The sequence below is a fragment of the Enhydra lutris genome, unplaced genomic scaffold (assembly GCF_002288905.1).
Source record: "Enhydra lutris kenyoni isolate GAN:26980312 unplaced genomic scaffold, ASM228890v2 scaffoldscaffold68, whole genome shotgun sequence".
Lineage (NCBI taxonomy): Eukaryota > Metazoa > Chordata > Mammalia > Carnivora > Mustelidae > Enhydra > Enhydra lutris.
The window spans coordinates 10,609,700-10,632,665 of record NW_019154152.1 but is presented as its reverse complement, the minus strand read 5'-3'; the positions used below and the strand labels follow the sequence as shown (position 1 = coordinate 10,632,665).

The following is a 22,966-nucleotide window of genomic DNA, read 5'->3' as shown; positions in this document are numbered from 1 at the left end:
CCGGAGTCAGAGGGCAGCAACAGTGTTTTCTGAGAGGTAAGAAGACACTTCATATGCACTAGGATAGGTACCTTAAAAACAAAAACAGGGAGACAAAAAGTGGAAAATAACTAGTATTGGCAAGGGTGTGGAGAAATTAGAATCTTCGTACATTTCTGATGATAATGTAAAATGATTCAGCTACCGTGGAAAATAGTGTGGTTGTTCCTCAGAAAGTTAAACATAGAGTTACCATATAGCCCAGGAATGTTTCCAAGGAATTGAAAACAAGCTCTCAAACAAGTCCAGGTACACATATCCAGAGCAGCACTGTTCACAGTGGTCAGAAGGTGGAAACAACCCAAGTGTCCATCAGTGGACACGTGGCTAAGTAAGCAGTAGTATATCAGTACAATGGACTGTTACCCCGCCACAAGAAGGAGTGAAGTTCTAATACATGCCACAACATAGGTGAACCTGGAAAGCACACTAAGTAAAAGAAGATAGATGTAAAAGGTTACCTATTGTATGATTCCATTTATGTGAAATATCCAGAATAGATACATCTGTAGAGACAGAAGACAGATGGGTGGCTAGCAGAGGCTGGAGGAAGTGAGAAATGGGGAGGGACTGCTAGTGGATATAAAGTTTCTTTTGGGGGTAATGGTAATATTCTAAAATTAATTGTGCTGGTGGTTGCACAACCTTGTAAATATGATAAAACCACTGAATTGTACATTTTTTATTTTTATTTTTCAAAGATTTATTTATTTGAGGGAAAGAGAGAGAGAGCATGAGCAGAGAGAGGGGCAGAGGGAGAGAGAGATGCAGACTCCCTGCTGAGCAGGGAGACTGATGCAGGGGCCGAGTCCTAGGACCCCAGGATCATGACCTGAACAGTAGGTAAATGCTCAACCAACTGAGCCACCCAGGTGCCCCTGAGTTGGACATTTAAAAAGAGTAAATTTTAGGGTATATGAATTATATCTCAATGGTAATAAAACATGTAGAGCTTGATTTTTTTGTAACTCTTAGACTTCCATTTAGAGAACTTCTTATAAAATTTAGGAAAGTAGGGTACCTTGCTCTTTTCCAAATTTCCACTTATTGTGTGACCTTGTATAGGTTGGTTTTCTCAGGATGTGTTTTCTGATTTGTATTATGAAACAATCGAACTAAAGGATCTTTGATTCCTTTCAGGTGAACATTCCACGGTTTTTGAGGGGAAACCCTTTGATTGATAAGTGTCCTGGTAAAAGGATAAAAGACAGGAAGTCTGTTCCTTCCACTGCTGTCTGTATCCTGTACTTTTAGGAATTGGTCCTTGTCCCTTGCCTTATCAAGTGACCTTCGGCAATTCAGTTCTCCTACCTAGATTTAGGTTTCCTTATTTGTAAGATGGGCTTGGTCATTAAATAAGCTCTTACTGGGTCCCTCCTTCAAGGACTCTGATAGAGCTGGGTGTTCTCCTGGGAGCTAAGATTTTGGAATCCAGCAGCTATTCTGATGGCAAATACCGTTTGAATACTTTCCTACTGATGGCTTGTTAAAGAAAATTTTTGAAAATTGCCAGATGGAATCCGAGGAAAATACTAGGAAGCTCTTTGCCAGGAGACTTCTGCAAGGATGGAGCCGTGCATGACGGGTACCTGCAAAGAATCCCTTGATCTGTGTCCTGTGTCCCTCCAGCTCTGTTTCCCATCTAAGCATGGGCTAAAATGCTGAATTCAGCACTGTTCCCTATCCAACCCCACAACCCCACGCAGGCTTAGTGTGATGGCCGGTACTGCTGAGCTGCTTCTGCCCCAAGGGTGAGTTCTTAAGGCTGTGGTCCTTTCGGCTCACCAGAAAGCAGGTAGTAGATAAACACCCCAGAGAACCTGGGCCAGGTACAGCTACCTTGCCCAGCCTTAATGAAAATCCTGCCCTCAGTCGAAGCTTGAGAAATCTCAGCTCAGAAGTTTGTTGTGCAGTAGCCGCGAAGGTCTGCTGAGTGATCAGGGTCCCTCTGTCCCCAGCAGCCTCCGAGCTTGCGAAGGGGTAAGAAGGGTCAGACTGGCTCATCACAGAGTACCTCAGAGCCCATTTTCCAACAGTAGAAGGCATCTCCGTCCTCCCCTCATGGCTGCAGAGCGCACGTGGCCTTTTCAGTCTCTGCCGGCAGAGCTGGCTCTAGGCTTGCATGATCTCTTCGGGGCTCTCCTAACAGCGCCATCCATGGTCAGGGGGTTAGGTGTGCTCTGACACACGAAGTCCCAAGGCAGCTTGCCATGGAGGCCTTGGCTGATACCTCACCCTGGCCCCCGATCATTCACTGAGGGGGCTTTTCCTCCTCGGAAGGGAATGTCTCAGAGAAATGGAGGCTTAGGAGATGAGTTGAGTTTTTAGAGGTCATTAAGCTCTTAAATAGCTGAGCCATGGCTCAGACCCCGTCTCTGGCTTCTATTTCAGTGTTTTTTGGTACTTTGTTGTCCTGTCCTCCCTCCACTTTTGGTGGAAGAAGCAAGATAGAATATAAGAATCCCATTTGAAATCAAGCCAGCAGCTCTATCATTCAGTGGCTTTGTGACCTTGGGTACATTTGTTAAGTTCCCTGTGTCCTAATTTCCCCTAAATAAATGGTAGCTCTGGTTTTTAGTATATGCCTACTGTGGTTAATCCTGGGCCAACGGCTAGTTGTAGCCTTTGAGCTTTTAGCAAGGGTATGGAGAAGAGTGTGGGGAGAGGCCTGCAGAGTAGTTGGGGCGGGGGAGGCTGTGGAGAGGAAGGCAAGCCTATACCTTGTCTTCCTTCCTCAGCAGCTCAGGTAATGAGAAGAAGTGCCCTGGAAGTGGGAGTGGCTCCTCTCCAGCAAAGCTTGTTTTCTTCTCTGTCAGCTCTATCCTTATAGTCTTTTTCTTTTTCTTTTTTTTTCTTTTTAACTCATTTTTCACCTTCTCCAGGATGCCTTTCCAGCCTCTTCCCAGGCATGTTCAACCCTTCCCTCTTACTTTCCTCCACGATTCTATAACACTTTTTATCTGCTTTCTTTTTTCTTTTTTTTAAATAGCAGTTTATTTTCCTGTTACCCTTTAAATGGGGAGCTCTTTGAGAGTAGAAACAGCTTTGTTCATCTGTCGTCATAACTCCGCGTATGGCCCAGCAATGAGCAGGTGTTAGGAAATGTATGCTAGAAGTTGTACAAGGAGGCTGGGCCTCCTCAGAGCTATAGGACAGGGGAGATGGGAGAAGAGTCTGGCCCGGCTTGGTGGTGGGGAGACTACCATGGAGTGTCTTCCGTGGACTGGTGAGCCTGCTAAAGCCCTGTTTGGGCTGTAACCAGAAAGCAGGAGGAATACTGCAGGTTAACCACACAATTCAGCACAGACTGCTGTGTGAATGACCAGAGAAATTCCTAGCATACTTTTCAGCAGTAAGGGATGAATTAGGTGTATCTGCCAGGGGCAGGGGTATTGTGGGCAGCAGAGAAGGTTGTGAGAATAGACTGGGAGAGGGGATTCCTCTGGAAAGTGATAATTATTGGAGGCTCACTTTCTCAGTGTGAACTGTACCCTAAAAATTCTCACCATTACTCCTGCGTCTCTTAACATGGTAGCATCTCTTTATCCATCCATCTGTTGAAGGGCATCTTGGCTCTTTCCACAGTTTGGCTATTGTGGCCATTGCTGCTATGAATATTGGGGTACAGATGGCCCTTCTTTTCACTACATCTGCATCTTTGGGGTAAATACCCAGTAGTGCAGTTGCAGGGTCATAGGGTAGCTCTATTTTTAATTTCTTAAGGAATCTCCACACTGTTTTCCAAAGTGTCAGCACCAACTTGCATTCCCACCAGCAGTGTAAGAGGGTTCCCCTTTCTCCATAACCTCTCCAACACTTGTTGTTTCTTGTCCTGATAAGTTTATGCTGAGCGAAATAAGTGAAGCAGAGAAAGTCAATTATCATATGGTTTCACTTACTTGTGGAGCACAAGAAATAACATGGAGGACATTAGAAGAAGGAAAGGAAAAGTGAGTTGGGGGAGATTGGAGGGGGAGACAAAGCATGAGAAACAAACTGAAGGTTTTGAAGGGGAGGTGGGTGAGGGGATGGGTGAGCCTGGTGGGTATTAAGGAGGGCACATATCCCATGGGGCACTGGGTGTGGTGCATAAACAATGAATCTTGGAACACTGGAAAGAAAATAAAATAAAAAATAAAGAAGTAGGGAATCATGGATATTTAGAGGCAACTAGCAATCTCTGCCCTATATCCAAATAGGATTTCCACTTCTAGAAACTAGTTACACAGATATCAAAGACTTAATGCATAAAGATGTTTAGCACAGCACTTTTTGAAACAATCAAACAAGAAAAAATTCTGAAATCTTTAAAGATTTGGATAAAAGAATTATGGCATACTGGTACAATGTGATGGTGCTCCATGTGCAGACATGGTTGGAATATATAGCTAAGTGAAGAGCAACTTGGGAAACAGAGTAGAGTGTAATCAAATTTTTTAATAAATATATGTGAATTTAAAAAAACCACAGTAGCATCTCATTTGTTTGTACTCTCCTCCTTGCCTCAGGCCTCATTACATTAACAGTTGACCTCATTTTGCTACAGTCTGTTTGCAGCACTCAGGCTGGGAATTCTGCCACCCTCTGGCTCCTGGGTCTCCGCCAGCATCCCTGGCTTTAGCTTCATTCACCTAGCCAGCCACCGCTGCTCTCTGAACGCTCCACGGTCCATCTCCCTGGGCTGTGCTCACTGGTTCTGGGTGGGTTCTGAGCGCAGAGCTTGTGGCAGGGCTGGAGCTTGCTGTACTCCCCTTGTGCTCTTTGCACATACTTTGTACTATGACCCCTTCCCTGCTGAAACCTGCCTACCTTCTACTCTTTTTCTTTCCTTTCTGCCTTTGCTGAGTACCTGCTCTGGTCAGGCTCTGTGTTAAGTACGGGGCCATAGAGAGAAATAAGTCTTGTGCCCTAGCCCTGAGAAACTCACAGGCTATCAGAAGGCAACCAGCGTGAAGGTTGAAAAACACACAAGGGAGTCTCTGAGATAGCAGTAAATAACCCATGTTTACTGTCCGAAGAGTGGGTTGGTTAGGGAATCCTGGTTGGAGGAGAAGGAATGGAAATACCACTGTAGACTATTGTGGGCTGGGCAATGAGGAATGGAAATGGAATTATGATGAGGAGAAGTACATCATTAGTAAGGCATAGACTAGATTCTTAATTTCCCCTCTTTTTCTGATACACTGGTTTGTAGATTCTGTATTAGGGTTCTTCAGAGAAACATAAGCTGGATGGATGGATGGATGAATGGTTGGATGGATGGATAGATAGATAGACAAATAGATATGAGGATGTTTATTATAGGAATTGGCTTATGTGATGATGGAGGCCAAGAAGTTCCATGATCTGCCATCTGCACCCAAAGAACCAGGAAAGCCATTGGCACTATTCAGTCCAAGTTCAAAGGCCTAAGAACCAGGAGGGCTGACGATCTCTGTCCCAGTCTGAGTACAAAGACGCGACAAGCAGGAGTGCTGATATAAGAAGGCAGAAGAAGATGGATGTCTCAACTCAAGCTGAGAGACCAAATTCATCCTTCCTCAGCCTTCTAGTTCTACTCAGGCTCTCAGTGGCCTGAGGATGATTGAATGACATGCACTCCATTAGTGAAAGCAGTCTTCTTTATTCAGTCTACTGATTGAAATACTAATCTGTTATGAAGGCAACCTCACAGACACACCCAGAAAGCTTCCTTGGCATCCCTTAGCCCAGGCAAGTTGACACGTAAAATTAATATCACAGATTCCCTTAGGACTGTGGAGTTCAGTCCAGGGCTCCCCTGAAGGGACCTGATAATTCTCACCTCTCCTTCTGTCAGTTTTAAACTTCTCCTCTCCTTTAAATCCCACATCCACATTCTTAATTACCTACTGGAAATGTCCATCTGAAGATTTCCAGAACACCTCAAAGCACTCTCATTCATTACTGTACGCTTGATCTTGTTAGTAATTGTGTGACGATGCATTTGAAAGCTGAGGAAGCAGAGATCCAGCAAGGGCAGAGGCAAGCAGAGAAGCCAGACTCCCTAAGGCTAGTGCAGGATGCTGCTTTCGATGGCACAAGAATCTGTCTTTGTAAGGCCTTCCATTTAACCTTAGAGGCCTGGCCATGTGGCCTTTGGGTATTCACCGTCCTGATGGCAGTGCCATAGTCCCTTCCCAGTGTGTCCTTTGGGAGAAAAACTTTACGGCCACACTTGGGCTAGACTAGGGGATCAGCTCCATGGTGAGCGACGTTTGCACGTAACAAAGCAGAAGGCCTCCCTGCTACACAAGTCGGAAAGTTGTAATGAGAGCCGGGATGTAGCAGAAAGACCATGCGGTCAGGCAAGTCTGGATCCGAGCCCCAGCTCTGTTACTTTTCATGGACCCCAGCAAGGCAGGGCTCCTGTGAAGCGTCGGTGTTCTGGTCTGTAGAGTGGGAATACAAATACCCTGCCTTCTAGAATCGCTGTGAGAATCCGAGCTGGTGGGTGTAAGTGCCTGATATGTTATATATCTTTTCTATTTCCCTTGCTTTCCTGTGTGGGTTAAGGGGAGAGAGATATCACATTGGAAACTTATCAGTAAAGATTCAGTTCCACAGATATTTCCTGAATCTGTGAGCTGGCCAGCACTGTGCTGGGCACTGGCGTACGGACAAGTGACGACCGCTAGGGGCCACATAGTCTGTCAGCCACATTAGGCTCATTTCCTTCCTGCCAAGCTTGGTAGCTCATGGGATGGGGCAGGCTGGATCTCTGAGCTCTGGCCATGCATTTGACAAGACAGAGGAGTGTATGGACTGGATGCTGGTGTCTTTAAGAGGAGTTAAAACGGGTTGAAGAGATCCAGAGGCTACTGACAGGTGGAACAGTATTACCTTAGAGGAGCGAGGGTGACTGTCAGATCCTGTCCTCGGCCCTGGTCATTCAGTATTTGTAGTCATGATTTGGGTGAGAATATGAAGTTGGAGAAAATAATAGGCTCTTGTTCCACCGTGATCTGGATAAGGTAGGATGGGGACTGAACAGAAGAGCCGGGCACCCAGTCTGCATGCCCACCTGTAGCACTTTGAAGTGGGGGCGGGTGTTGGCTTTCGCAGAGTCTTGTTTAAGCAGGAGGACCTCTGACTTTCAGCAAGGACGTAAAGCTGGTGTTGGAGTTGGGAAACCTTGGAAACCTCTGGTAGAGGCTATAGGGGGCTGGTGTGTTCCAGAAAGAAAGGCAGCTCGCTGTGCTGCAGGCGTATCTCGTCTTGGTACCTGAAGGGCAGGAGCGTGAAGACTTGCCTGGGGTCGGGAGGCCCAGCCTGCCTGGAGGCTAGAGGATGGTCGCCAGGGGACCCTCGGTTTTCTCTGGCATAAACATATAAAGGACATGGCTGCCACCCCAGTCCTCATAACTCCCCTCCCTTGGATGGAAATAGAATGTGCTAATCTGTCTTTGATCCCACACCCGTCCCCAAGTCCTGTTGCTCTGCTGTCAGTCAGGAACTATGAATATAACACTTTTGTCAGACTGGGCCTCAGCTACATGTGTCTTTTCCTGCTGTCTCAAGCCCGCCTTGGTGGCTGCACCTGGGTCCTTTTGGATTCACCTTAGCCCTTGTCTTTACCAGGCCCTGGGACCCTGTCAGTCCCACTTCCCCCTCCTCAACCTGAGGGTAACCCATTACCCTGACTCCCACACCTGCAGCTTCTCCGAGCCCACCGCTACTCCATCCCAAATTGAGAACAGTCCAGGCAGGGGCCACGGCAGCAGCCCTGCTCTCCTTATGGTCTCTTCAGGTCTCCTGTGCCGTGGCGCAGAGCCCAGATCTGGTAGGCTAGGAACAATGGCAGGCTCCAGCAGTGGCCCTCTTCTGCTTGGCTCAGTTCTCAGGACATATCTTTTATACTTATCTTCTGGTATTGTTCCTCAGTCTTGCTCTGAACCCCAGCCACCAGCGCTTTGCCACATTGCCGCTGGGCATTCTCCGGAGGTGGCTCTGTCCCTCTATTCCTGGCACCTGCAGTGTCTTATACATTCCAGCCTCTCGATGTTCCTCCTGTCCTACCTGGTCTGTGGGTCAAGCCACAGGGGGCTCTGTGTCTTATGCCTAGAAGACGCGAGCTGTCCAGGGGGCCCAGCTTCTGCAGGAACTTCAGTTCCACAGCCAGGCCTCAAGCTCTCGTCATCTGGCTTTATACTCTTACCAACCGTCCCGTTCCCCCTACTCTAGCGCTGTAGCATCGCTTACTCGTCAGACAGAAGCCCCTGCGTGTGGGCGCGTGGGCTCATTGTAGGCCAGGGGCAGCTGGGATGTCCTGAGAAGGCACTCGTTTTTAGGCAAGTACGTTTAGTAAGCTTCCTGTCCTGCCTTTGGGCCTCTCATCTTTTCCAAAGAACCGTACTTCCACACACTATACTGGTGTGTGGCAAGTGTGTGTCCAAGAAGAGAAACTAACTCTCTGTAGTGGGAAGGCCTCGTGCAGGACGGGATGCAGTGGGGTGTGCAAGGCTGAGTGTGCAGGGGGCATCCTGTCTCACCATGGCTTCCTCTTCTGCAGTGACCCGCCATAATCACCTCAAGGACTTCATGCTGGTGGTGTCCATCGTTATTGGTGTGGGCGGCTGCTGGTTCGCCTACATCCAGAACCGTTACTCAAAGGAGCATATGAAGAAGATGATGAAGGATCTGGAGGGGTTACACCGAGCTGAGCAGAGTCTGCACGACCTTCAGGAAAGGTAAGGCCCTTCCCCTTCCCCACAGCCGTGGTGCCACCAGCTCTTGGGAGCCTCCTGTTTCCACCTGGGCTGTGGGCCGTCTCGCCCGGAGATATGCTGACGTGGCTGCGGAGGCTGTGCCTACTTCCAGAACTGCTTTGGGAGGGTGGGGTCCTGCCATCGCTATTGTGTAGGCAAATATTCCTACTGAGGGCAGGAGCTTATTTCTGTCAGAGACCTTGAGCCTCCCCGGTTAGATGGCTTGCCCACTCTGTCCTTCTTCCTGCATCTGAACTGTTACCTTCCTGTAATTAACTGTTCCTCACTGTTCCCCAAAGCTCACAAATCTGTCTTCCTAATACTTGTAGTTCTTTCTTGTATGGAATCTAAATCTCATAAGTACTCAGTTGTTATGTGACTTTGGGTAAATCCCCTTCCTCTTCTGGGACTTAGTTCTTCATCAGTACTAAGAAGGGGTTGAATCAGGAGAACACTAATGGCCTTCTAGCTCTGACAGTCGGATTCTGTTTAAACAAAACATGGCTTAAAGACTATTATTTTAGGAGATCCAGCTGTGAACAGAAGGTGTCAGTCAGTCAGTCAGTCTAAGTACTTTCTGATGTCTAGGAACCAGGTCTGTGCTGGGAATTGTAAGGAATTCACTGCTCCTGGGACAACAAAGCTCACACACATACGAAGGAGCAGTGAGTACACTCTTAGTGCAGTGACTTGTGCCCACTGATGGCATGAGGACTCTAAGAACAGGAAGGGCACAGAGGCAGAAGATGAGTGGATATGGACTCCAGAAGATGACCTTGAAAGATGGGTGGATTTTTGGGCGGGGGTGGGGGGTGGTCCTGGTAGTTAAGTTTGAACATATATAGAGTGAGGCCAGATCCCTGGCACCTTAAGACTCACATGGAGAAGTTTTAGTAAGATGCAAAAGGCAATAGAGTGTTAATGCATGTATTTGGTGTTGTGCTTTGTTTTGTTGTTGTTTTTTAAAAAAATTATTCATTTGAGAGAGTGAGAGAGGAGAGCAAGCAGGGGCAGCGGCAGAGGGAGAGGGAGAAGCAGGCTCCCCGCTGAGCAGGGAGCTTGATGCAGGGCTCCATCCCACCACCCTGAGATCATGACCTGAGCCGGAGGCAGCCGCTTAACTGGCTGAGCCACCCAGGCACCCCAGCTTTGTTTTTGAGAAGAGGAGGGACCTACTTCAGGACTGTCTTTTAGAAAATTATTCTGGCAGCTCAGGGAATCCAGTGGAAGTCTTTCAGGAATCCATGTAAAAGGAAATGACATCTGGCTCTTTTCTGTCACTTTTAAAGATTTTATTTATTTGACAGAGAGAGATCACAAGTAGAGAGAGAGAGAGAGGAGGAAGCAGGCTCCCTGTCTAGCAGAGAGCCCGATGTGGGACTCGATCCCAGGACCCTGAGATTATGACCTGAGCTGAAGGCAGAGGCTTAACCCACTGAGCCACCCAGGCAGCCCTTCTGTCACTTTTAAATGATACTCTTTTCTTTGGAGGGCGGGAAAGGATTTCTTATGAGCTAGGGATTATTAGCTGCTTAAATGCATTATCTTTTAATCACCACAACTATGTTAGGTAGGTACTTTTATCATCCCTAGTTTAAAGTTGAAGAGATGAGGGCTCAGAGAGGGTGAGTGCTTTGCTTAGGGTCACATAGCAGGAAGTAGTGAGCCAGGAGTTTGGACAGCCACAGGTGCTGTCCGGTAAAGGCGGCCCTATCAGATTCATTTCCATGGGTTGGGTTTCTAAGGGGCAAGTGGAATTTTATCTCTGAGCTGATTCCTGGCTACTTTTCTGGGCCCCTTGGTCCCGGGCCCTTTGCCAAGTGGGGGCTAAATGCTGCTGTTTGGGCAGTCCCCATTCTTCATTTGTCTGAAAAGCATGTACTGTTTTCATTCCAAAGGCAAAGAATCCAAGCAGGAAACATTCCAACTTTGGGGATAAAACTAAGCTCCCAGCCCTCCCCACTCCCCAAGGCCTCCAGAGCTTAATGACCACTGTGGCACTTGGAGGAATGAATGCATGCGCACGCCCAGAGACAGGCTTACACACGTGCACATGCATGTCTTCCTCCGACAGTGTCCAGAGCCCACACGCCTCCTTGTCCCTCCTTCCTCTACTGGCCCTGTGCTGCCAGCTACCACTGAGCTTTTTTTTTTTTAACAGAGTTCCTGATACTTTGGGGGAATAAATGTAATTCCATATGTGCATTCCAGATAGGATTTCATGGGGTTTCGAGATAATTCTTTGAGGCAGGGATTCTGATTCCCATTTAGAAATGAAGAAACAGGCCTGGTGCAAGGAACGGACTTGCTGTAGTCCCACAGCTACTGACAGCCGGGGCCTGCAGCCAGGCTGCCTCAATCTCTTACTTGTAAGGCTGACTGACCACGGCCTTCAGGATGCTCAGGCTTCTGTGGAGTCTTGACTGCACGTGTATTTGCTCATTTCTGCTCCCACTGGTACTTACGATCTTCATCTCTACCAGATCTCGTTAGGACTATAAAAGGGGGTCAGGTTTTTTGATTCTACTTTAAAGGAGCTCCTTTCAGCTGGACAAGACTGACAGATCATAGGTTTTCCTGAAGAGGCTGCTCCTTGGTGAAGAACTGAATCCCTAATGGTGTGATTCCAGGCGGTTGGGTTGAAGAATAAGGTAGAGGAGGGTATTCAGCAAGGGGAAGCAGAGGGGGCAGGAAATGGCGCCTTGAGTTTGATTTCAGCTGTGCCTCTAGCGCCACCTGGTGTGTACCTTGAGGAGACCCAACCTCCCTTGCTCTCCAGGGACTGAGTGGGCAGAAGACTGCAGTTTGTCAGCGGGAAGCTTGCCGCCTGGAACTTTCTCTTTGTCCCTCCCTGCTCGTCCTACGACCTCGTTTGTGGCTCCAGCCACTGACAGGTCTGGACTTGGCAGTTGTTAGAGGTTGAGTCCTGTCTTCAGAATTTCTATTCTGTCTCTGCCCCTTCGTTTCACCTGCTTGATTAACTCAGTGGTCAGTGCTCTTTTCTGAGGGCTCCTTTTGTTCTGTAACTTATCCAGCTGTACCTCATGTCTAAGCCATAGATCCCTGTCTTCTTCATCATCCTTTCCTCTCCTGCCCTGGTCTCTTGTCACTTGGTATTTCTTACTAAGGTAGGAAGACCTGACTGTGGCCAAGTCCTTGCCTTCTGCCAGAGGGATTAGCAAACTCTTTCTCTTTCTTCTGGGTCTAGCCCAGGCCTCACCTTCCCTGACTCCTCTCAGCCAGAGTTGATCACTCCATCCTTTGGGCTCATCCAACAGCTTGTATGTCTCTCTCTCTCATAGAACTTGTCACACTGTGTATAATTACCTGTTTACTTGTCTATATTGGGCTAGGTCCTGAGCTCCCCAGTGGCAAGGGCAATTTTCTCATTCATCTCCATAGATCTGGGACTTAGCGCAGGGCTTGGCATTCAGTAGATGCTTGGAAGTGCTTGCTGAAGGAATGGATGAATGAACGGGTGGATTAATGTAGATATGTAGAGGAAGGAAGGGCGGAAGGAAGGTGGCTGGGTGCTTTTGTCAGTGAACAGAGAGAATGTGTGGGTGGGTACAAAGGTATATTTTCATTATAACTCAATCCTTGAGATCTTACCACCATGGAAGATATTCAGAAAGAAAACTCAGGGCTGGGGGCAGCAGGGGATCTCCCAAGACCTGCCCAGCCCCTTTCGTATGAATTTCATTTTTCTCTGCCTCTGGGAACAGGTACTTAGGACTCCAAGAGTTGCTGCTCAATTCCTAATTCCTTTCTTGTCTTCCCTAAATATCCCCACTGCCACCACCCCAGTCATATCTCAGCCATTGCGCCTTCTCTGGATCTTTGGCCTAGCTTGCAGGGTATTCTACATTTGCTGAACCTTCCAGACAGCCCCAGGATAAGGGGAATAACTATGGGATTTGGAGTCCTACAGATTGGAATTCTAGTCTCAGTTCTACCTGCAATTACTTTCCATTTCTAAATCTTAAATCCAGACCTGTCTAAGCTGCTAATGGTACAATATTCAATTATCTGAAGGGAGGACACATGGAAATACCCTGTAAACTAGCAGTTGTTGGGATCTTAGTATGTGAGGCACCTCGGAGGAGGGATTCACATACCCAGGAACCTAGCTTGATTACTGGCAGCAAAATGATGGCCAACATAAGAGACATGGTTGCCACTATGTTTCCTTTTGGCCCTGAGCTAACTCACAGCCAGTCAACAAAATAAGGAGAATATATTCTCAGTGCCAGAGCCCTCATTTTCCTCTTTGATGCCACGACTCGTGGCATATTGGCTGGCACCCTTGCCTGGCCTTCTCCAGCTCCCCGCATCACCCCCAGGCTGCACAAGGCCCAAGAGGAGCACCGCACAGTGGAGGTGGAGAAGGTCCATCTGGAGAAGAAGCTGCGTGATGAGATCAACCTTGCCAAGCAGGAAGCCCAGCGGCTGAAGGAGCTGCGGGAGGGTACCGAGAATGAGCGGAGCCGCCAAAAATATGCTGAGGAGGAGCTGGAGCAGGTAGGAGATTGTACAAATTCCTGGGCGTCTTGGGGGGTGAAGGGAGGAAATGTGCAGGGGCCAGAAGCCTGGCTGGAATGTTTCGTGAGGGAGGACTTTGCAATCTGGCTTAAACGATACCTTCAAGAGTTGCTAGAGTCTTACCAATAAGAGTAGTGGAAAAGTTGCAAAAGAAATAGTCAAAGAATAGGGGATAACAGGTGTATTTTATTTTATTTTATTTATTTATTTGACACAGAGAGAACTGGGGAAGCAGGCAGAGGAAGGGGGAGAGGCAGGCTCCCTGCTGAGCAAGGGATCCCCAAGTGGGGCTCGATGTGGGGCTTGATGTGGAACTTGATCCCAGGACCCTGGGACCATGACCTGAGCTGAAGGCAGACCCTTAACAACTGAGCCACCCAGGTGCCCCGGGGATAATAGATGTTAACAGTTATTTTTTTCTTTTTTTAATCGAAGTATTTATATAAAGTGTACAAATCATAAATATACAGCTGGAAAGCTTTTACATGAGCATGTACCTGTATAACTGCCATCCAGATCAAGGCACAGAATACCTTTTTTTTTTTTTAAAGATTTTATTAATTTGGGGGGAACTGGAGCTGTGGAGGGAGGGGCAGAGGGAGAGGGAGAAGCAGACTCCCCACTGAGCAGGACCCAGGATCATGACCTGAGCTGAAGGCAGATGCTTAACTGACTGAGCCACCCAGGTGCTCCCAGAATATATTTTAAGCACCCCAGAAGTTTCACTTTTGCTTCCCCCAACCTCCCCCATCAGTATTCCATTAGAAGGTAACTGTGGTTATAATCTCTAAACCAGATTTGTTTTACCGATTTTGAACTTCATATAAATGGCATTATATAGTATTTTTCTTCATGCTTGGTTTCTTTTACTCAGCATTATGTCTGTGAAAGTTGTCCATGTTACTGCATGTAGTGGTAGTTGGTTTATTCGTATTGCTAAGTAATAATTCATGGCATGAGAATATTCTAAATTATTTATCCATTCTCCTTTTGGTAGACGTTTGGGTTGTTTGCAGTTCTTTTTTTTTCTCTCCTTTTCTGAATGACACTACTATGAACTTCCTTGCACATGTCTCTTGATGAGCATAAGCGCTTACTTCTGTTGGATATAATAGGAAATTTATATATTTAGCTTTATTAGAAACGGCCAGTTTTCGAAAAATGGTTGGACTAGTTCGTACTAGCACCAGCAAAGTGTGAGAATTCTAGTTGAGCCACAACCTAAAAACCTTGTTAGTTTTAGGCTTTTTTTTTTTTTTTAAAGATTTTATTTATTTATGGGGCGCCTGGGTGGCTCAGTGGGTTAAAGCCTCTGTCTTCGGCTGGGGTCGTGGTCCCGGGGTCCTGGGATCGAGCCCCGCGTCGGGCTCTCTGCTCTGTGGGGAGCCTGCTTCCTCCTCTGTGCCTGCCTCTTTGCCTACTTGTGATCTCTGTCTGTCAAATAAATAAATAAAATCTTAAAAAAAAAAGATTTTATTTATTTATTTGACAGACAGAGATCACAAGTAGACAGAGAAGCAGGCAGAGAGAGGAAGGGAAGCAGGCTCCCCGCTGAGCAGAGAACCCAATGCGGGGCTCCATCCCAGGACCCCAGGATCATGACCCGAGCCGAAGGCAGAGGCTTCAACCCACTGAGCCACCCAGGCACCCCAGTTTTAGGCTTTTTAATTTTACACATTTTTTAAAAGATTTTTAAAAATTTTTTTAAAGGGGTCACTTTTATTTATTATTTTTTAAAGACTTTTATTTATTTATTTGACAGAGATCACAAGTAGGCAGAGGCAGGCAGAGAGAGAGATTGGAGGAAGGAGGTTCCCCGCTGAGCAGAGAGGCCGACGCGGGGCTCGATCCCAGGACCCTGGGAACATGACCTGGGCTGAAGGCAGAAGCTTTAACCCACTGAGCCACCCAGGTGTCCCGTAAAAGATTTTTAAATTTTATTTTATTTATTTATTTGACAGAGAGAGAGAGATCACAAGTAGGCAGAGAGAGGCAGGCGGAGCGGGGGGGGAAGCAGGCTCCCTGCTGAGCAGAGAGCCCAATGCAGAGCTCCATCCCAGGACCCTGGGCTCATGACCTGAGCCGAAGGCAGTCGCTTAACCAACTGAGCCACCCAGGTGCCCCAATTTTACATATTCTGGTAGGGATATAGTGATATTTCATTGTGACTTTAATATTCATTTTCCTAATGACTAATAATAAGAAACACCTTTTCATAAATTTATTGACCATTTTGTTTGGGAATCTCTTTTGTGCTGTCTTCTCTTTTTTTTTTTTTTTTTTTTTTTGGTCTGTCTTCTTCTTAATGGATTTGTAAGAGTTCTTTATATTTTCTGAATGCAAGTCTTGTTGTCTGTATATATGTATTGCAAATATTTTCCCAGCCTGTAGTTTGTTTGTTTGTTTTGCTCTCTTAATATTGTCTTTTAATGAACAGGTCTTGATTTTAATGAAGTCCAACTTAGTCAATCTTTTTTTTAAACAATTGGTACTTTTTGTAGCCTGTTTAAGAAATCTTGCCCATCCCCACGATATTTTTCCAAATTTTCTACTGGAAGTATTATTGTTTTACTTTTCACATTTAGGTTTGTAGTTTATTTATTTATTTATTTATTTTTAAAAAATATTTTATTTATTTATTTCACAGAGATAGAGATCACAAGTAGGCAGAGAGGCAGGCAGAGAGAGAGATAGAGGAGGAAGCAGGTTCTCCGCTGAGCAGAGAGCCCGATGCGGCACTCGATCCCAGGACCCCGAGAACATGACCTGAGCCGAAGGCAGAGGTTTAACCCACTGAGCCACCCAGGCGCCCCTGTAGTTTATTTTGAATTAGTTTTTGTGTATGACATGAAGTAGGAAGTCAAGGTTCTTTTTTTTTTTTTTAAGGTAGATACTTTATTATGTCGTCCATTTGTCCGTCTCTCTACCACATTATCTTCTACTAAGGCTTGATATTGCTAGTAAGTTCTCCAGCTTTATTCTTCAAGGTGGCCTTGGTTCTTCTAGGTTTTTTGCATTTCCATAATTAGCTTGTCACTCTACTGCTTTTCCCTGCTTCCCCCCAAAAGCCTTGCTGGGATTTTTATAGTTTTTGCTTTGAATCTATAGATCAATGTTGGAGAAAATTGACATTTAATTTTTTATTTTTTAAAAGATTTATTTACTTATTTATTTGACAGAGAGAGACACAGTGAGAGAGGGAACACAAGCAGAGGGAATGGGAGAGGGAGAAGCAGGCTTCCCGCCAAGCAGAGAGCCGGATGTGGCACTTGAAGCAGGGCTCCATCCCAGGACCCTGGCATCACGTCCTGAACCGAAGGCAGAGGCTTAAGGACTGAGCCACCTAGGCACCCCGAAAATTAACATTTTAACCAAACAAGTTTTCCAATCCATGAGCATTGTTTGTCCTGTCACCTATTTAGGTTATTTACTTATTTAATTGAGAGTGAGAGAAAGAGAGAAAGCTAGAGAGAGAGACAAGCTGGGCGAGCAGCAGAGAGAGAGCTGAGCAGGGAGCCCAATTCAGGGCTCGATCCCAGGGCTGTGGGACCATGACGCAAATCAAAGGCAGACACTTAACCCACTGAGCCATCCAGGTGCCCCTACTTAGGTCTTTTAAAATTTCTCTCAGATGTTTTGTAGTTTTTAGTGTAGACATCTTACACTTTGAAAATTTTTTTTAACTTGCTTATTTTTCTAGCCTCTTTTTTTTTTTTAAGAATTTATTTTAAAGCAATCTTTATACCCGACATGGAACTCAAACTCATGACCCTTGAGATCAAGAGTTGCCTGTTCCACCAACTGAGCCAGCTCGGTGCCTCTTATTTTTCTAGCTTTTTTTTCACCCTAGCTTTTTGAGGTGGAAGATTAGGTTATTAATTTTAAACCTTTAATCTTTTCCAACACAGGCGTTTAGAGCTGTAAATTTCCAGCTCAGCACTGCCTTAGCTGCTGCTGAGTTCTGGTATTTCATATTTTCATTATCATTCAGTTTATTTTATTTATTTTAAATAAATAAATTTTTTTTTCAGTTTAAAAGATTTTCTAATTTTTATTGCAATTTTTTAGGGGGAGTCCATGGTTATTTAAAGTAAACGTGTGGCCTAATTTTCACACACTTGGGAACTTTTCTAGTTCTTTCTCATTGATTTCTAATTTCATTTTGCTGTGGTCAGAGAACACATACTATATGTTTTCAATTATTTCAAATGTGTTGAGACTTGCTTTAGGTAAACCGACTAAACAACACAATTGGAAGGCAAAGAGTTGTCAGAATGGATAAAAATACAAAACCCAGGTATGTGCTGTTGACAAGAAATACACTTGAAGGATACAAAATGGTTCAAAGTAAAAGGATGAGCAAAGATACACGATACAAACACAGAAGAAACTAAATCAGGAGTAGCTATATTAGTATCAGACAAACCAGGCTTTAGGGCAGGAAGTATTACTGGAGACAAAAATCATAAATGTGTGAATCCAACAGTAACATATAACAGCACTCAATTTGCATACATCTAACAATATAGTTAAAATATATCTAAAACAAAGTTGAAGAAACTAAAAGGGTAATAGACACATTTATAATCAAAGTTAGAGATTGTAAAGCACCGCTGTCCATAATAAGCAGCCCAAAATATTATTTTTGGATGTAGGCTGTATGGGTGTAAGACACTTAAACATGATTATCATCATCATGCCCTTATGGACACATACAGAGTATTTTGCCCGATAGCCACCGGGTGCACCTGCTCTTTGACGTTTGCCTAGTGCTTCTGTTCCATTTCCTCCTCTCCTTCTGGGGATCCAGTCTTCATGTGAGACCTTTTCATTGGACAACACTTGTCTCTTATGCTTACTTAGTTGTGTCTTTTCTCTCTCTCTCTCTCTTTGTGCTTTGGTTTGGTTATTTTCTATTGATGTATCTTTGATTCCCCAATCTTATATTCTGCTTGAACATTGTGGTGTTTAACCCATCATTCGGTGGGATCCTACTCCCGGATACTGTAGTTTTCAGATCTAGAATGCTCAATTTACTCTCTTATAGATTCAGTTTCCTGCCCAGAATTTCTGTCTTTTCAACTATTGCGTCCATCTTTTCTATATTTTCTTGAAGATTTCATAGTTATTTTAAAGTCCTTTTGTGGTAACTCTCACATTTAGATCACTTATGAGACTGCCTATTTTTCCTCTTAATTATTGGTTATATTTTCCTGCCTTTTCTCATGTCTAGCAATTTATTTTCATTAAATTCCGGACAGTGTGTATAAAACAATAACAGAGGCCCCAGATGATTTTGTCCTCCATCAAATAGGGACACCTCCTACCCCCTTTCCTCTGTTAGGTACATAGAGTGAGCATCTCATCACCTCCGGCCAATCTGAAATTGAGCCGTGTTGGAACTGGGTTGTAGTTTTAGTAGGACTTGGTCTAGCACTCATTTGTCCCAGTTTCTCAGCCATGTCCCTTCCTTTTTCTTGAGAGCTGGTGGATTTCTTTCTCCTGAACCCATGAGAGATTCATGTCTGTCACTGGGAGGATTTTAATTTATCTCATTGGCCTCCTGCTCGTCACAGCTTCACAATTTTGAAGCTCTCTTGAGGGGAGGACTAGCAGTGTGTTTGAGGCAGGTCCCTTCCTTCCTGCAATATTTGGTGTTTCCCAAGTATTTTGAAATTATGGGAGATTTTAGTCTGTCCATTGGCCTAGCTATGTGTTCTTCTGCACAGCCCAGAGCTCAGTAAATGTTCATTGAAGAAAATGGCATGTATGTTTGGGATATCTCCATTTCCAATCTGTCATATCAGTACCATACTACCAACAAAAGCTAGGCTGGTTTCTCTGGGCCCTGGTGGAGTCCCACTGCCTGGGCCAAGCCCAGTTATCAGCTCTCACCTAGAACTATCAAAAGCCTCCAAAGAAGAAAATGGCTGACAGTTGTGAACTTGCCTTAGAAAGGCTTTTTCTCCCTCTCTGGATTTTTAGTTCATTTAGTCCAGTGGTTCTCAAACTTTTTGGTCTCAGGACCCTTTTACTCTTAAAAATTATTTTTAAACATTTTTAAAGGGGAAATATGTTGCTATTTACCTAGTTAGAACTGAGAAAATTAAAAAAAATATTTACTAATTTGGGAGTGCCTGGCTGACTCAGTCAGAAGAGCTTGCAGCTCTTGATCTCAAGGTCATGAGTTTGAGTTCCACCTTGGGTGTAGAGATTACAAATAATCTTAAAAAAAAAAACAAAACTAATTCTGGAACGCCTGGGTGGCTCAGTTGTTAAGCGTCTGCCTCTGGCTCAGGTCATGATCCCAGGGTCCTGGGATTGAGTCCCACATTGGGCTCCCTGCTCAGCAGGAAGCCTGCTTCTCCCTCTTCCACTACCCCTGCTTGTGTTCTCTCTCTGGCTGTGTCTCCTCTCTCTGTCAAATAAATAAATAAAATCTTTAAAAAAAATACTAATTCATTTAAAATAAGTATATTAAACTCCTTATATATTAACACAAATAACATTTTTGAAAAATTCCTGCATTTTTCAAAATAAAAAATTAAGAATTTTTTTTTTTTTTTACAATTTTGCAACTATTTTTAATGTGTGGCTCAATGGACTACTGGATTCTTACATTAGTATCTCTAGTCAATCTGTTTTGATATTACTCATGTAACCTCTGGAGAAATCCATAGTCATTGTGAGAGAAAGGGAGAGAAAAAGGTAGGTAAATAATGTCTTAGTATTATTATAAAAATAGTTTGGTCTTACAGATGCTCTGAAAGGATGTGCTCAAAGATCCCTGGATCCTACTTTGAGAACCATAGACCTAGTCTTATTGCTTCTGTAGCCCTCTGATGTCTTTGAAAATTTTTCATAATTATAATAATTTGTCATTCGAGAATTTCATAATTTTTGTAAACTTAGCTTTCCCCAGATTTTGCGTTGGATCAGAATTGTTCTTCTGTCATGACCTACTGCATCCTATGGGGAAGTGGGAGCCCGGTGTGACCCTGTAAAGCACATGGCCAGTGGTTATTAGCTTTGCTGCATATAAGAACACTGTGAGAGCATTCAAAATTTTTGATACCCAGACCAGCACCCCCAGATCAGTGAAATCTGGGTGTGGGTCCAGATTTCAGTATTTTTAAAGTTCCCCACGTGATTCTGGTGTGTGAGAGGTTGAGAACCACAGCCACAGAATAAAAGAATACTCTTGACTTGCCACAGGTCTTCTCTCCTTCGGGCATTTATTCCTTGTGTGTGGCAAGATGTGTCTTTCTCTGTCTCCTAACTCCCCCACCCCCATTTCCATTTCCCTGTTTTGTATTTCTCTCATTAAGTAGTTTTGAGCCTATTAGGCCAGCCTTTCCTGACTGTCACATTTCCGTCTATTTGCTCTATTTCCTCTTCTCTTCCTGTTCTCCCCTTAGCTTTTCCCATTCCTTTTACTCCTTTCAAGGTGGAACTGGATCACACATTTTCAGACGTGGTGTATTAGACTCTGAGGTATCTGTTCTTCATTTTATTTTTTTTTTAATTTTATTTATTTATTAGAGAGAGAGAGAGAAAAGCAGTGAGAGAGAGCGTGAGAGGGGAGAAGGTCAGAGGGAGAAGCAGACTCTCTGTGAAGCTGGGAGCTCAATGTGGGACTCGATCCCAGGTCTCTGGGATCATGACCTGAGCCACCCAGGCACCCATCTGTTCTTCATTTTAAATCTACAAAGCCAGGAGTAGGTTGTGTATAGTTTCCTTTTCAAGGAACAAAATCCCTATGAAGATTGGTCTTCTCATTGGCTAAGGAATAAAGGTGTTCTCTTTAGCTGAGGCCTCCCAGTCTATTGTAGGCCATGGAGAGAACCTCAGACCTGCCTTGGGGTACTTGCCCCATTGGCTGAAGTTGGGCATAATAAGTCTGTTCTCAATCCCTTTTCTTGGGATTCTGACCAGCTAAATTTCAGTGTATACTATAGCCTGGGGAAGATAGCAAGGAATCCAGTGTAGATAATGTCTGTGTAATCTCAGACCTTCCAGGTTCAGTGCTTTGTGACCGTCTGCTTTGTTGTCTGCTCCTTGCTTGAGAAGTCAGTGAGATTTCTGCTTATACATTGGTTCTTTCATGTCTAGGCCTCCTTTGGCAACATCCAAGTTAAAAGTAAGTGTGATTGTTGTCTACTCACTTTGTAGAGGGTGCCCTTCAAAGGCTACCAGCCCTGCTCAATGGGAGAATCATAGACCAAGCCTCTGGGCTACAGGAGACTTGGAGAGCATTCAGGCCAACCCCCTTACAGAGTAGCAATCATTTTTTTTTTTTTAAAGATTTTATTTATTTATTTGACAGAGATCACAAGTAGGCAGAGAGGCAGGCAGAGAGAGAGGGAGAAGCAGACTCCCTGCTGAGCAGAGAGCCAGATTCAGGGCTCGATCCCAGGACCCTGACCTGAGCTGAAGGCAGAGGCTTTAACCCACTGAGCCACCCAGGTGCCCGGGGATTAGCAATCATTTTTAAGATCTCTCTGACCTGAGCTGTTTGCATACCTCCTCCTGAGATCACCCTACACTTATGGTTTGGATTTTCAAGGGAAAAAATCCTTCCTCAAACAGAATTGAGATCTGCAGGACCAGTTGAGTGACAGACCAGGGACCAGAACCAGATTTCCAGATTCCCAGTCGAGTGCTTTTTCTGCTACATTGTGTTGTCATGAGGTCTAAACATAGACCCCAACTCCCAGAAAGAAGATGATTCACTAAGCTGACCTGTGCCTCAAGAGAGCAGGGAGGATTGCTGAGTTTGGCTGTGCCCCGGGAGGGACAGCTCATTGTGTGGGCAAACAGCGCTCTAGTCCAGGCAACAGAAAAATCTCAATTTGAGATCTGGTGACCTTGAGTAGGTGACTGTCTTCTGAGCTTGTGTCCTTGTAGTATATAAAATATAAGCCTCTTGAGAGTCTTGAAAGCTCCCATGAGCTAGCAGGTGAGAACTCTGAACTCAGTGGTATCAGACAGAAGACTGGAGGGGGTCTTGGCAGCAGTAAATGGGTCGCACCTCTTGGCTGCACAGGTCCGGGAGGCCCTGAGGAAAGCTGAGAAGGAACTGGAATCACACAGCTCATGGTATGCTCCAGAGGCCCTTCAGAAGTGGCTGCAGCTGACCCACGAGGTGGAGGTGCAGTACTATAACATCAAGAAGCAAAACGCGGAGAAGCAACTGCTGGTGGCCAAGGAGGGGGTGAGATGCGCCCTCCTGCTGTCCTCTGTGCTCCTGGCCTGCTCCCTTTCCCTGCCCTTCCTCCTCTCTGCATCCCTCCTGTGGAACCAGGAGGTATCCTGGTGCTGGGTTCTTTTTCTTTTCCTGATATATAGTTCCTGATGATGTCCTCAAGTTTCTGGAGGAGGGAATGAGGGTATGGGTGTGCTCCCACCTGCCTTCTGGAAAGAGGAAGCCGGTGGAGCAGGTAGAGGGAAGGCTCTGTCAGCCCCGGCCTGTCATGGGACAGAGCACTCCTGGGGTCGGGGGTCTTCCTGCTTCTCTCATTGCCTCCATATTCTTCCTTCCTCACTCTTTGCCCTTCCCTTGCCTTCCTTTTCCTTCTTCTCTTCCTTTCTCTCATGCAGCCTAAGCTGTGCTAGGAGGAACAGGGGGACCCCACCATAGAAAGGCACATCTCATTTCC

General features: G+C 45.3%; 1 protein-coding gene across 3 annotated transcripts in view; it reads left to right on the top strand.

The window, feature by feature from the left end:
- The window catches only part of LOC111159392 (stromal interaction molecule 1), a 188,181-nt gene that overhangs the window by 154,992 nt on the left and 10,223 nt on the right, over positions 1-22,966 (top strand). For all 3 annotated transcript variants that reach the window (XM_022521813.1, XM_022521811.1, XM_022521814.1), the window contains exons 6-8: positions 8,570-8,747; positions 13,109-13,286; positions 22,354-22,521. In XM_022521813.1, the coding sequence (XP_022377521.1) occupies positions 8,570-8,747; positions 13,109-13,286; positions 22,354-22,521 (524 nt within the window). The remainder of the gene's footprint in view (positions 1-8,569; positions 8,748-13,108; positions 13,287-22,353; positions 22,522-22,966) is intronic.